The sequence below is a fragment of the Juglans regia genome, chromosome 12, assembly GCF_001411555.2.
Source record: "Juglans regia cultivar Chandler chromosome 12, Walnut 2.0, whole genome shotgun sequence".
Classification (NCBI taxonomy): Eukaryota; Viridiplantae; Streptophyta; class Magnoliopsida; order Fagales; family Juglandaceae; genus Juglans; species Juglans regia.
Genome location: NC_049912.1, coordinates 1,495,551 through 1,509,232, shown reverse-complemented (window position 1 = coordinate 1,509,232; position 13,682 = coordinate 1,495,551). Strand labels below are relative to the sequence as shown.

At 37.4% G+C, this 13,682-nt stretch overlaps 1 protein-coding gene across 1 annotated transcript; it reads left to right on the top strand.

Annotated features, from left to right (window-relative positions):
- Positions 1 to 302: 302 nt before the first annotated feature.
- LOC109018972 (CDPK-related kinase 5-like) lies at positions 303 to 6,650 on the top strand. The gene is made up of 11 exons (XM_019001172.2): positions 303 to 1,145; positions 2,784 to 2,914; positions 3,085 to 3,126; positions 3,293 to 3,401; positions 3,805 to 3,883; positions 3,981 to 4,277; positions 4,360 to 4,472; positions 4,695 to 4,802; positions 4,878 to 4,940; positions 5,043 to 5,210; positions 6,021 to 6,650. Exons 1-11 carry the CDS (start codon positions 552 to 554, stop codon positions 6,159 to 6,161), a joined length of 1,845 nt encoding a protein of 614 aa, XP_018856717.1. The 5' UTR covers positions 303 to 551; the 3' UTR covers positions 6,162 to 6,650.
- Positions 6,651 to 13,682: the final 7,032 nt, after the last annotated feature.

Genomic DNA, 13,682 nt, shown 5'->3' with positions numbered 1-13,682 from the left:
TTTGGCTAATTAAAAAAATAGCTGTATTCTCATTTTGGCTCACTCAAAATATACAACTACCAGCCAATTATTATCGAGATGACAAGTTACGTTGATTGAGGAAGAACGAGCCCCAATGCACGCCACGTGGAATGAAATAGTCTTTTTACTTGCCACCAATCATATCTCTCCACGTGCCATAGCTCGATCAATTAAAAATATTAATATGTCGACCAAAAAATGAAAAAGTAATATAAATTTAAAAAAAAAGAGACTCAAATAATAGTTTAAACGAATTTATAAGTTGTGGAATTAAGAAAAAGAAAAAGCGAAGCAATCGTCGTTTCCTTTTTATCAGCTTCTATGGATCCCACGCCCTTCGCTTTCTCCATCCCACCATTGTTAACGCTTCCAACCACTTGGAGACAAGCCTGAGTTTTTGTTTTGTTTTGTTTTTTTTTTTTTTTTACAATTCCCGAAGAATTTCAAATCCATTATCCATAAGAATTACGATGCACTGACTTGGATTTGGAAGTGAAATCCCTACACTCCGCCTTTGGGAGGATATTCGGATGGGTCTCTGCATCTCCAAACCCTCCGCAACAACCCTTTCTTCTCCGAAATTCGATCCTGAACCTGCCGGGAACAATTTTACACCGGTTCAGAATAAATCCGTCCAGGCCAAGGATAGCACCAAAACAACTTCCAGCTCTGCCAATGGCAATGGCGATAGCCAGAAACCTACCGCCGAGCAGAACGGTAAGAAATCACCGTCATTTCCGTTCTACAGTCCCAGCCCGGCGCACTACCTCTTCTCGAAGAAGTCTCCGGCCAGATCTCCGGCAAATGCGAGCTCGAACTCGACGCCGAAGCGTTTCTTCAAGCGGCCGTTCCCGCCACCGTCTCCGGCGAAGCATATACGGGCGGTGCTGGCCCTGCGACACGGATTGGTGAAGCCGAACGAGGCGGCAAGACCGGAGGGGAGCGAGGCGGAGCAGGTGACCGGGCTGGACAAGAGCTTTGGGTTCTCCAAGCATTTCGGGAACAAGTACGAGCTGGGAGACGAGGTTGGGAGAGGACATTTCGGATACACTTGCGGTGCCAAGTTGAAGAAGGGCGAGCTCAAAGGCCAACAGGTTGCCGTAAAAGTCATACCCAAAGCCAAGGTTCGCCTTAATTTTATGTCTAATTTTGTTGAATTTTTGCTGTAGTTAGTATGAATGCGTTTCTCACTATAGGTATACCTTATTAGTTAGTGAATTATTGGTTCTGCAAATCAAAGATTAGAGAGGCACCGTAGAGATTGGATCCGTAGGCGGGTTATTATATCACTCGTAATTCTGTGTGGGAAACGCAAAAGAGGAATTTGACGATTCTTATCGATTTTGCTCGTCAGTAATTTCGTGCGATTGCTTATGTGTTTAGCGGATAATATGAAGAGGCCTTTGATCGCTGTTAGAGGTCTAAGGTGGTAGCGGAGGTCTGATAATGATTGGAGTTGAGATTTTCTTTAAATAAATCTGGCGCTAGTGGTCCGACTATGACGTGTTAGATTTGATTAAGTTATTATTACTTGTGTTGCTACGTAGAAGTATTTGGTCAACAAGTTGGCCTCGAATTATTAGGCTTTAGAACCAATTAGACTATAGGGTCGAGTCCTACAATCGATTTTTTTTTTCCCTTTGTTTTTTCATGTTTATTGGTATCCAAGTTAAGTTTGGTTAGAAGATTTTTTTAACTCTTTTCACCTTTAGTTATGGAAAAGATAAAAGAGTTAATTTTGCCATGGACGTTATGCATGAATGGGAAAATTTCATGCATTATTGGGAAAAGTACACATTCAAACTACTAAAAACTAACACATTGCATCCTCGTGTAATTCTAACTATTAAGATGAATAAAAAGACTGACACTTTGCATCCTCGTTTAAGTCGGGACTTTGTTTTTGGACACCCAGTGCCAATAAAAAAAAAAGGAAATTAAGAGAGGATGCACAATCTTGACATTTTAAGAGGATGCAAAATGTCAAGTTTTTATACTTTTTTTTATTGGTTGATTTTTATAGTTTAAGCGGGCAATGCCTTAGTTTTGATAGATTGTGGTGCAAAGTGCAAACCCATGGTAGTTTGAGAGTGAAAAGTGTATTCATCCCCCTACTATTTGCACATATATGTGTGTGTAATATTCCCAATAAATAGTGAAGGTTGGGAAAATCTTTGCTTCTTTGTGTAAATATCACACCATTTTCAGATTTCTAAAAAGAATCCATTTTTATTGGGAGAGTTCTGTGAATAAAATTTTCTGTGGAGTTAATTTAAAGAACCTGGCAGAATGTTCTAGCAAAAAAGATGAAAATTTAATAACTTATGCTACAAGGTTCTGCTCATACGGGTCATCCATGTGGGGGATTAACCTGTATACTTGGTCCACGCCTATTAAGAATGAATAAAATTCATGATTACTTATAAAAACCGAAATCGATGTGGGAGATTAAAGTGTTTGTCATCCTGATGTTATATAGTCAAGATATCCATTCTACTCGCTTTGTTATATAGTCAAGATATCCATTCTACTTGCTTTATGACTCATAGTTTCCATTCTACTTGCTTTATGCTAATAGTAAACCGTTTCTAGTCATTGTTTTACAATATTGGTTATCGGTATTTTTTGATTATCCTTATCCAAAGTTTCTATTTTTATCTTTGGTGGAAGTGTTTATGTTTGTTTATAGCACTGTATGGTGCGCTGTCTTTTGGATTTCGTTGCTGTGTCTTATTTGTTTTTTTTTTAATTGTTTTTGTTAGATGAACACTGCCATTGCCATTGAGGATGTGAGAAGAGAGGTGAAAATATTGAGAGCATTGACTGGGCATAACAATCTCGTACAGTTCTATGATGCTTATGAAGACCATGACAATGTGTATATAGTAATGGAGTAAGCTCTGATTGCAAGCTTTTCATTGAATTGATGCTGCTGTTAATGTTTTTGTTACGTTTTGGAAAATATCTTCTGAGCTTTTGCTCTCTATTGGGAGGACTCATCAACAATTGCTTATATGAAGTTTTATTTTAATGAGCCCTGGTGGATTGTCTTGCACCTCTCAGGTTATGCGAAGGAGGGGAGCTCTTAGACAGAATTCTCTCAAGGTATATATCTATTTGCTAGCAAGATCCAAAAAAGTGCTCTTTGAGCCTACTAAAGTTGATGGGTGAGGAGAAGAAAAAGGAAGTTATGAAAGACAAAGCTGATAGGTAGCTGATAAAGCAGTTACATGCATCTTAGCTTATACTTGCATGCCCTTTTCCTTTGCAGGGGTGGGAAATACACGGAAGATGATGCAAAGGCTGTCATGATACAGATATTAAATGTTGTTGCCTTTTGCCATCTCCAGGGTGTGGTGCACCGTGATCTTAAACCTGAGGTGGAGTATATTCTATTTATTTCACTATCTTTAGAAAATTAGATTGATTTCTGCCGGAGTACACCTTTAGATAGAGATAACTACTTTTCTGTAATTGTCTCCCTCTAAATTCTTCAAGATGGCTCTAATATATAGTCAGTCCCTCTATCTCTCAAAGAGGTCAGGGGTTAAACAGAGGAAGTAGTTTGTAAATGCTGACAGCCTGCAATCTGCCAGGATGCAAAAGTTGGGGAAGCTCAGTGGGCAAAGACTTGATACCTGTTGTACTTGTTTTTGTGAATCAGTTGTTCAGCAATGTTTATAACAGCAGTTTCAAAGTTTCTTGCTGCATGTGCTCGTTGCACTCTGATTTTTTTCATTGATTTACTCTCTCACCAAGTATAGTTAATTATTGCTGCATCAGAATTTCCTTTTTGCGTCAAGGGATGAGAACTCACAACTGAAGGCCATAGATTTTGGCTTGTCAGATTTCGTGAAACTAGGTTTGTCCTCATTTATAATAATATAGAAGCTGTACTACGTACTATATAATAGCTTGTTGAACGTGTCAATGGTTAAAATGTTTCAATTGCTTTGCAGATGAAAGGCTGAACGACATTGTTGGTAGTGCATATTATGTAGCTCCTGAAGTTCTGCATAGATCATACAGTACAGAGGCTGATGTCTGGAGTATTGGTGTAATTGCTTATATCCTATTGTGTGGTAGCCGTCCGTTTTGGGCCAGAACTGAGTCTGGGATCTTTCGGGCTGTATTAAAAGCTGATCCAAGTTTTGATGAGCCGCCTTGGCCATCTTTGTCTGCTGAGGCCAGAGATTTTGTTAAGCGGCTTTTGAATAAAGACCCACGAAAACGAATGACAGCTGCTCAAGCTCTAAGTATAGTGCCTCATCCACTTCCAAAAGTGTTTGGTTGTTGTTCTCATGTAATTATAGAGTTGCTCAAACAGTTTTCTTGCAGGTCATCCTTGGATTAAAAGTTCTAATGATGTAAAAGTGCCTCTGGATATACTTGTATTCAAGCTCATGAAGGCTTATATGCGATCATCATCTCTACGAAAGGCTGCTTTAAGGGTGTGTATATGATGCCATCTATAAGTGGAGATAATTTACTAATCTGTTCTTCGGTAGTTTTTATGCTATCTAAAGTGTTAGATTTTTTGGAAGTGATTGAAATCTCTCTTCATAACCTAATCATTCAGTTCTAGGTCTGCTAAGTTAATTATATCTGCATATGGTAAACTCGATTTCAGCGTCTAATAGTTTCTTACATTCTGCTTTTCATTGTTGTCTCAGGCTCTGTCTAAAACATTGACTGTAGATGAACTATTTTATTTGAAGGAGCAGTTTGCACTATTGGAACCAAACAAAAACGGCACTATAAGCTTAGAAAATATCAAAGTGGTTAGTTTCTATCAATATATCTTACGTTTAAACTGGATGTTGTAAGCTATGTCCTCAGTCTTTCGCTGTTGCTAGGCCTTGATGAAAAATGCAACACAAGCTATGAAGGAGTCGCGGGTCCCTGATTTTCTAGTGTCGGTAGGTTGCTTGACAACTTTGCTGGATGTGGTGATTATTTTTCGTTAATGTTCTTCAATCTTGACTTTAACAGCAAGTTGTTTTGCCTCTCTTTGGCTCCAGCTTAATGCATTGCAATACAGAAGGATGGACTTTGAGGAGTTCTGTGCAGCTGCACTAAGCGTGCATCAACTTGAGGCTCTTGATCGGTGGGAGCAACATGCTCGTTGTGCCTACGAACTTTTTGAGAAGGATGGAAACAGAGCTATTGTTATTGAGGAGTTGGCTTCGGTATGTTTGGTTAAAAAATAACATAACTGTGTGCATGCTGGCCTGTGTAGGAAATGACTTTGATCAACAATATGCTACCCTGCGCATGACCTCTAAAAAAAAATGGATCTATTTTTAGGATGTAGATTGGAGAACCAAGTTTTATTAGAAATTAGATAGATAGTGATTTTCAACTGTTTCATTTATCATTTTTTTGGCTGCAATGGGGAATATTGTGCAATTGGAAAAGTTGGTAATGGCGTAAACACCAAACTGAATCAATGTTTTGCAAAAAACTGTGTTGATATGTACTGGGATAGTTCATCTGTTTCTGAATTTTTATCTTGCTAAGACTTTTCTTATAGTTCTCTTCTTCCTCCCCGTCCCCCCAGCGCATCAAGCTGTTGTACAGTCAACTTTCTCAGTGTGCTAATGTGAACTTTGTTTTGGGTCACAGCTTGAAAGGGGAAACATTAAATTTGTTCCAAATAAGATGGATGATCTATGTTGCATCCAGTGATCCCACAGTATTATTATAAACAAGCTCTTTTAAATTAATGATATCTGATTGCCCAATTTAACATTCAATGTTTAGTTTCTACCTGCCCTGGTCGGGTTGAAATGCAAACCCATGATTATTTTGCTGGTTTATTCTTGTTTTGGATAACTACTGCTGGTTTTTTCATCAAAATTGGAAGATGAAAAATGCTCTTCCATTTTTGCTTTTATTCAGTTTGTTTGTTGGACTTGGCCGGAGAAACACTGATGCTTGAATTCATCTTGTCAACTAACAAGATACAGATTGACCTTCGAATTTTTGTACACTTTCAGGAACTTGGCCTTGGTCCTTCAGTCCCTGTTCATGCTGTTCTTCACGATTGGGTTAGGCATACAGATGGAAAGCTGAGTTTCCTTGGATTTGTGAAATTGTTGCATGGTGTGTCTAGCCGGACCCTTGCAAAAGCTCAATGACAGGTTCAAAGCCCATGCTGGAGAACCAAGAAAGCATTAGTTGTACCATGCTGTGTCTTGACCTGTGCAAAATAGCTGGTCATATGTGATTAATGCACTTTCTAGGCCTTCAATATTCATGCATATTTTCCATCCAGTTGTGGTCAGCAGCACGGTCATATGTGGACTTTTCATCTCGACGAACCATGCCTGCTTTCCCCATACTCTCGGGATTGGAGTTGACCCTTGTGCTCTCCTTCGAGCAATGAAGCCTGTGAGTTTTGTGTTTCTTCTGTAAAGCTTTTATCAGGTCTGTTTAGTTGCAGGTGAGGGTTTTTGTCAAATGGTTGTTACTTGTTAGACAAGTATACTTGATCTCCTGACATATTGGAATTGTCTAACAAGTCCAAAGTTGGGTTAGATCGTACTTGCTGCTGAATGCTCTCTAATCAAAAGTTTGTGCCCATCTTCAGTCCATAATCTCAGAGGCTCAATGAGTTTATGCACGAATTACTCGACTTTCCATTTAAGTTTTGTTTTAATTAGTTTTCTCGGCTTGAACAGAAGGATTCCCTGGAGAAGTGATTTCCTTAGTCAGTTTGATGAAGGATCTGAGATTCTGGGTATTCTTTTTTATAGGTAGAATTTTCTTAAACTCAACTGTAACAGATAAAACTGGTTATATCCTAGCTCGTCATTAGGGAGTCTTACAGTTCTATACAACAAAATTTCCTCCATACTCAACATTCAAAGACAAAAGTGCAATGAAACACTCCGAATGATGAAAGATAGGGTGAAATCTCTCAAGCATGCTTGGAAATGATTAATACATGATGACCTTAATTAATAAATTATGTACTAGGCTCTGGTCCAATTTTTGTTGGAGCTCTTAGACCCATTAGATCATGAGGGACACGTATCTCTCGTGTTATTTTGGATAGTAGGTAAATTTTGCTAAATGGGATTAATATATTTGATAGGAGATCAAGTTTGATAATAAATTTGTTATTTGATCAGATAAATTTCAATAGTATGAAATGAGGATCATACGGTTATCTGCATATTTGAAAATAAATTGCAGTACCCTGTTAGTGGCAATATGTCATGACGGCTTATCTGCATATTGTTGTGGTAAAGCACCAGATCAGTTACCACATCCACATACAACGATATCGAGATAGACAGTGAAAACAATAATGTAGAAACACAGGGCTTAAGCACACACATGACATGCAAAATTTAATGTGGTTCAGTAATATGTCTGCGTCGATAGAGTTATAGGAGATTTTATTCCAGATGAAATTACAATCACATGATAACTTATAAGAGCATCACTCTACTCATACAATCTCAACTCTCTCTCTCTAGGGCCTTTTTCTCTCTCAAGATTGCTCACACACCTCTTGCTTCTTTTTCCCGTTCAATCTCTCATTGAACAGACTTGTTTCTTTAAAACATTACATATATATAAGTAGGCATGAGAAACCCTAAGGCAGCATAGTCTGGGTTCTTCGCTCAAGTGGGTGTCGAGCACACCTCGAGCAAACAACCAATTGAACATTAGCTCGAGCGGTTTGTTTGATGTTAGTGCTTCGCTTGAGCCAACACTAGGATTAGTGCTTCTCTTGAGCCCAACATCACAAACACCTGGAGCGAACAATCTGTTTGATTTTAGCTCGAGCTCACTGTCGAGCGCACCTCGAGCGAACTCATGGGTTGAGTTTCGCTCGAGCTTAGGTCGAGCGATAATCGAGTGAACTTTTTGTTTGCATCTTTTCTGCTCATAAACCAGGCTTCACATACAACCCAACAATCACCCACTTGGAGACTGGTTCTCCACATGCCAACCACTGTCTCCAACACATGCCCTATGTGGAGGTCTGGTCGTCTTACCAGCAACTATAGGTATAGACGTCCCTGGAACACCAGACGCTTTGCTCACATCTTTCCGCCCTCTACTCCACATCGTGGTCTTGGATTTCTCCATGTTTATATGAGGAACTGCAAAGCTGACTCCCTTTTGCTTCATCATCTTGTTTGTGCGACCAAACCTGCTTTGCTACAACTTTGTATTTACCTGCACCTCATTGGACTCTGATTTCAAGTACAAAGCGTCAGTCTTCTTACCACACGCCAAGACCAGCGCACCTTTCATGACCTTACACGCTTCTCTGGAAAATGCTATTGTATGATCGCTGTCATCAAGTTGTCCCACAGAGATTAGTCTTTTCTCTAGATCTGGAATGTGTCTAACTTGTTGCAAAGTCCACACACTCCTATTCTGAAGTGCGATGCACACATCGCCCACTTCCACTACATCCAGTGCCTTTCCATCAGCTGTGTATATCTTTTCAAAATCACCAACAATATAGTTCTGCATGATCTCTCGATGTGAGGTGCCATGGAATGAAGCCCCTGAATCCACCAGTCAATCATTAGCAGGATTGTGCACTGCAAGAAATAGAGTGTCCTGTATTTCTTCAGCCACTGCGTTCACAACGCCATCCTTAGTACTTTCCTGATTTCGACAGTCTCTCTTGATGTGGCTTGGCTTGCCATAACTCCAGCGAGTATCTGTTGCCCAGGTCTCGTCCTGCTCGTGCCCCTATTTTTGGACCTGTCAGGTCCCCGACCCCGATCGTCCACACTCAAGGCCGAACTCGTACTAGAAAACTCTCTAGAGTTGTTTCTGCGTATCTCCTCAACAAGAATCATTTCTCGTACGTCATCGTTACTCAGTTTCATCTTGCCGGCTGAATTACGCACAGCCATCCTCATAGCCTCCAAACTATTTGGCAATGATGCCAATAGAATTAACACTCTGATCTTATTATCAAACTCAATCTTGAACGACTACAATTGATTTGTGATAATGTTGAATTCATTCAAGTATTGGGCAACAGACGTACCTTCTGACACATTCAGATTAAACAGCTTCTTCATCAGATGCCCCTTGTTACTTGCAGACAGCTTTTTATACAATATAGACAAAGCTGCCATGAGATACGCCGTGATTCTCTCCTTGATAACGTTGAGCGCCATTGATCTGAACAACGTCAACCGAATAACCCCCATAACCTGTTAATCCAACAAATTTCACTCAACATCATCCATGCTTTCCAGCTTTTGTCCCAACAGAGGAAATTTGGAGCCTCTTTCCATTGAGATGATCATCGATCTGCATCCTCCAATTACCAAAATCAGTGTCATCAAACTTCTTGATTCCAACCTTCATGTCTTCTCCAGACATTGTCCAGCCTCGACCTCCAACCTTGGAGCTCTAATACTAGTTGTTCTGGTAAAGCATAAGAGTCATCACACCCACACACAATAATATCGAGATAGATAGTGCAAAACAATAATGTGGAAACACAGGAATCAAGCGCACACACGACACACATAATTTAACGTAGTTCGACAACGTGCTTACATCCATATAGTTGTAGGGAATTTTATGCTAGAGGAGATTACAATCACACGATGAGTTACAAGAGCACCACTTTATACACAATTTCAACTCTCTCTAGGGCCTTTCTCTATCTCAAAACTGCTCACCCACCTCTTGCCTATTTTTCCAGTTCAATCTCTCATTGAACAAACTTGTTTCTTTATAAAGTTACACGGTGAGTTACAAGAGCATCAATTTACACACAATTTCAACTCTCTCTAGGGCCTTTCTTTCTCTCAAAATTGCTCACCCACCTCTTGCCTACTTTTCCAGTTCAATCTCGAGCGGGTGGTGGCGAGTGCACCTCAAGTAGACAGCCAATCAAACATTGGCTCAGGCTATTGAGCGCCGCTTGAGTGAACACTAGGGTTAGTGCTTCGCTCGAGCCCAACATCACCCACACCTCGAGCAAACAATCTGTCTGATATTCGCTTGAGTCCATTGTTGAGTGTACCTCGAGCAAACTCACGGGTTGAGATTTGCTCAGGCGCTATGTCGAGCGACAATCGAGTGAACTTTCTGTCTACACCTTTCTTGCTGATCACAAACCAAGCTCCACATACAATCCAACACACATATATTTTCTAGGAGTGCAATTTCAAAATCCAAAAAATGCTTCATTATCCTAAGAGCTGAAATAAGAGCACGAAATTCACTTCCATGCAGATGAACCTATTAAAATTTAAAGCTATGATCATTTCGGTGAGTCAAGAGAGAAAAAAGGTTTTTCGAGCTCTCACATGAAGAAAAACCTCTCTTAAGTTATTGCAAACCACACAAAACAAAAAGATGGTAATAAATGTAATCTAAAACGAGTATAGCCATTAGAGTTAAGAGTAGAATTAGAAACAAGTTTAAAGATTGCTTTAGCACAAAATTCACTTCTAGGTGAACCTATTCAAATGTTGAGCTATCATGATTTAGATGAGCCAAGAGAGAATACGGGTTTTTCAAGGAATCTCTCTTTAAATTATTGCAAAACCACACAAAACACAAAGATGGTAATTAGTTTAATCTAAAATGAGTTTAGCCATTAGAGTTAGAGTAGAAGAAACAAGTTTAAAGGTTACCAGAGTTCCTAATGCTACTACTACAGTAGGTGCAGAACATCTCATTTTATCATGCAGGAGAGGATTCTAATTACTTTTAAAAGTTTTGTAGAAGGGGATGGTTCTAAGGCTTGTAATCAAACTAGTAATTAGTTTTCTTCAAATAGTGAATTCGTTTCTTCTAGGTACGTTGCTCAGAGTGTTTTACCTTTAAGGAGTTCTTTAAAAGGTTAAACTTCGTGAACAAGTTTCTTGTCTCTTAATCATTATTTTTTTTAAGTTGTTGACCATGCTATATGTCTAGTTGATATTGAGTAATTTTTTTAACCTGGAAAGGTCTATAGAAAAATCTAATCTAATTGATGAAATCCCATCCTACATAATTTTTAAATATCCCGTAGAATGTGTCACACACCGATTCACCCCCTCTAGATGATGCATTAATTAATAGGTTTTAGTGTGATTTTTCAAAATTAAATATAGATGGATTTTCACCATATTATGCCTATGATTCAAATATGATGGACGAGGCTAGCTAGCTAAGGACGTACTAGATACAACTTTGCAATTCATGTGTATTTATAAGCCGAGCAATATATAATTATATTGAATTAGTATATTCTTATTCTCTTGTTGTGGTTTCTTGACTAAAAGGAGTTTCATGTCAAGAGAAATCCATGTGTTCATATAATTACTTGTATATAGAGATCGAGAAACTAATCAGATTACATGAGATATTTTTGCCAAGGAATGTACGTGCTATAGGGAATTCACCGCTGTATTTGATCAATAGGTCTAAACTTTTTAAACCCAGCTATTAAGAGGCTGCTTATCTTAGAAAGAGCTGATTTAACATATTTAAGATGCAAATAATTAGTTTATTGTCATTTTCTTTGTTTTGTACGTTAGATCTCCACCCTAATGGAAGTTTTTGAACAAGAAGATGTACCTTTAATTAATTTGGTTAAAAAAATAGTTTGTTTCGTAACAATGGTGGACTGAGGATCAGAGTGTTATGTTAAGAACACAAAATTTTGTATATAGAGTTTGGTTACGCAATTCAGAATAGATGAGATGAGATGTTTTGTTAAAAGTTGATCAATAATATATTATTATAATATAATTTTTGTTTTGAAATTTGAAAAAGTTAAATTATTTATTATATTTTGTGTAGGAGTTTAAAAAAATTGTAATGATTATATGAGATGAGATAAGATAGTTTGTTTTTGTGTAACTAAACTAGCATGAAATTCTGTATCTTTATAATTTCCTATGAGAAAATGCCGCTTTCGCTTAACCATTCCGGACCTTGACTAGAAGTTCCAACGGCTCCAAATGGTTAATTTACCAAAGTTAGTGCACGGGCAAACCCTCGAATGCCTGATTTATTTCTCATCTAGACATGAGTTCATTCAGAAATTTGAGCATTGGTGATAAATTAGTTGGAGAGTACATCCGTTTACTAATTGAAATGACTTAGAGATGTAACTTCCAACAATTTTTTTTATGGGCAGATAAGGTCTATATGGCGAGATTAAAAAAAAAAAAAAAAAAAAAAGAGCAAGTAAGATAAAATTTCGACAGTTTTTAGAGTAATAGAGCATCCTATTCTTCGGAATTGCTTACTCTTATACTACCTTAAGATCTTCATGTATCAAAGCTATTGATAATAATTTCCCTTTCTTTTCATGTGGTGGTATGATATTGAGAGATCTTTTTCATGATGTAGTCCAATGTTATCTTTTACTCTCTTCCAACTTTTGGGTGGTTGTTATGAATAGTGAGAGATGTCCCTTGCTTTGTCCATCATGATTGCCAAACTTGAGGAGGGAAAGGAGAAGATCATGTATATAATGGGGGAGGAGATTGCATAAATATATTGAATAGAGTAATTCTAGATACAGTTTAAGGAGGGTGCAAACTCTGTACGTTCCATTTAAATAGTAAGTAAATCTGAAACACACATAAAAAAATTATTTTTTTAAATATAAATCATATATATATATTTTTTCAAAACGAATGCATGAGACTTGCGCATACAAAAACTGTATTTAGCCCTACTTAGACCAATTTGTTCACTGCCACCAAGATTCCGTATAGAGGAATTCTCCTACTAAAAAATCTTCACAACCTCCTAACACTTCACACTCTACATTATTTTTAATTTTTATTATTTTTTTCTTTTATTAAATATTTATTATATGAATAATGAATAAAAAATTTGAAATAATTTAAAAATAATAAACTCAAAAAAAAAAATTTTAAAAAAAATATTAAAAATTTAAAAAATTAAAAAATATGTAGAGTGTGGAGTGTGGTGGAAGATGTGTAACAAAACTTTTCTCCCACGGCCAAAAGTTTTTTTCTCTTTTTTTTTTAATACATTTTTTAATCTCTTTAAATATTAAAAAAAATCATTAAAAAATATTTTCTTAATTATTAAATAAATAAAAAAATAGTCGAAACCCACTCCGATGGAATGTCTCAAGATTAGTATTTTCCTTGCTATAATTAAGTAATGGGATGGAACTGTAGAAGTCCCAAAAGCCTGACCTGAAATCAATGTGGAACCCTGATTGGTTGGTGATTACGTAACCCAAACACTGTCCCAATGTATGCTCATGCAAGATAAATGCCCAGTACTTCTGTTACTCTTTAGTTGAAAGGAAAATGATTCTCTTACGATTATTTTATAACTCTACATAAATGAAGGGAAATTTTATAATATTGAAATTTTATTTTTAATGGAGCAACATGGTTGTATTGATTAACTGAAAATGAATTGTAGAATAGTTATAAAAAAAAATTTTAAGTGTATCATTATCCAGTTGAAAATATACCTGCCAGCATGGACCATTTTAAACAGGCTTCATGGTAGGACTACTCTTATCCGGCCCTTTCTCTTTCTTTCTCTTTTTCTTTTTCTATCTTTTTCAGTCAAAAGTGAAAGAGGTCATTTTCCTCTAAAGTAATTATAGCCCCTTCTCATTCTATTTTTATTGATTGAGTTTTATTATTTATAAATTAATACTCATTATAGTGTTT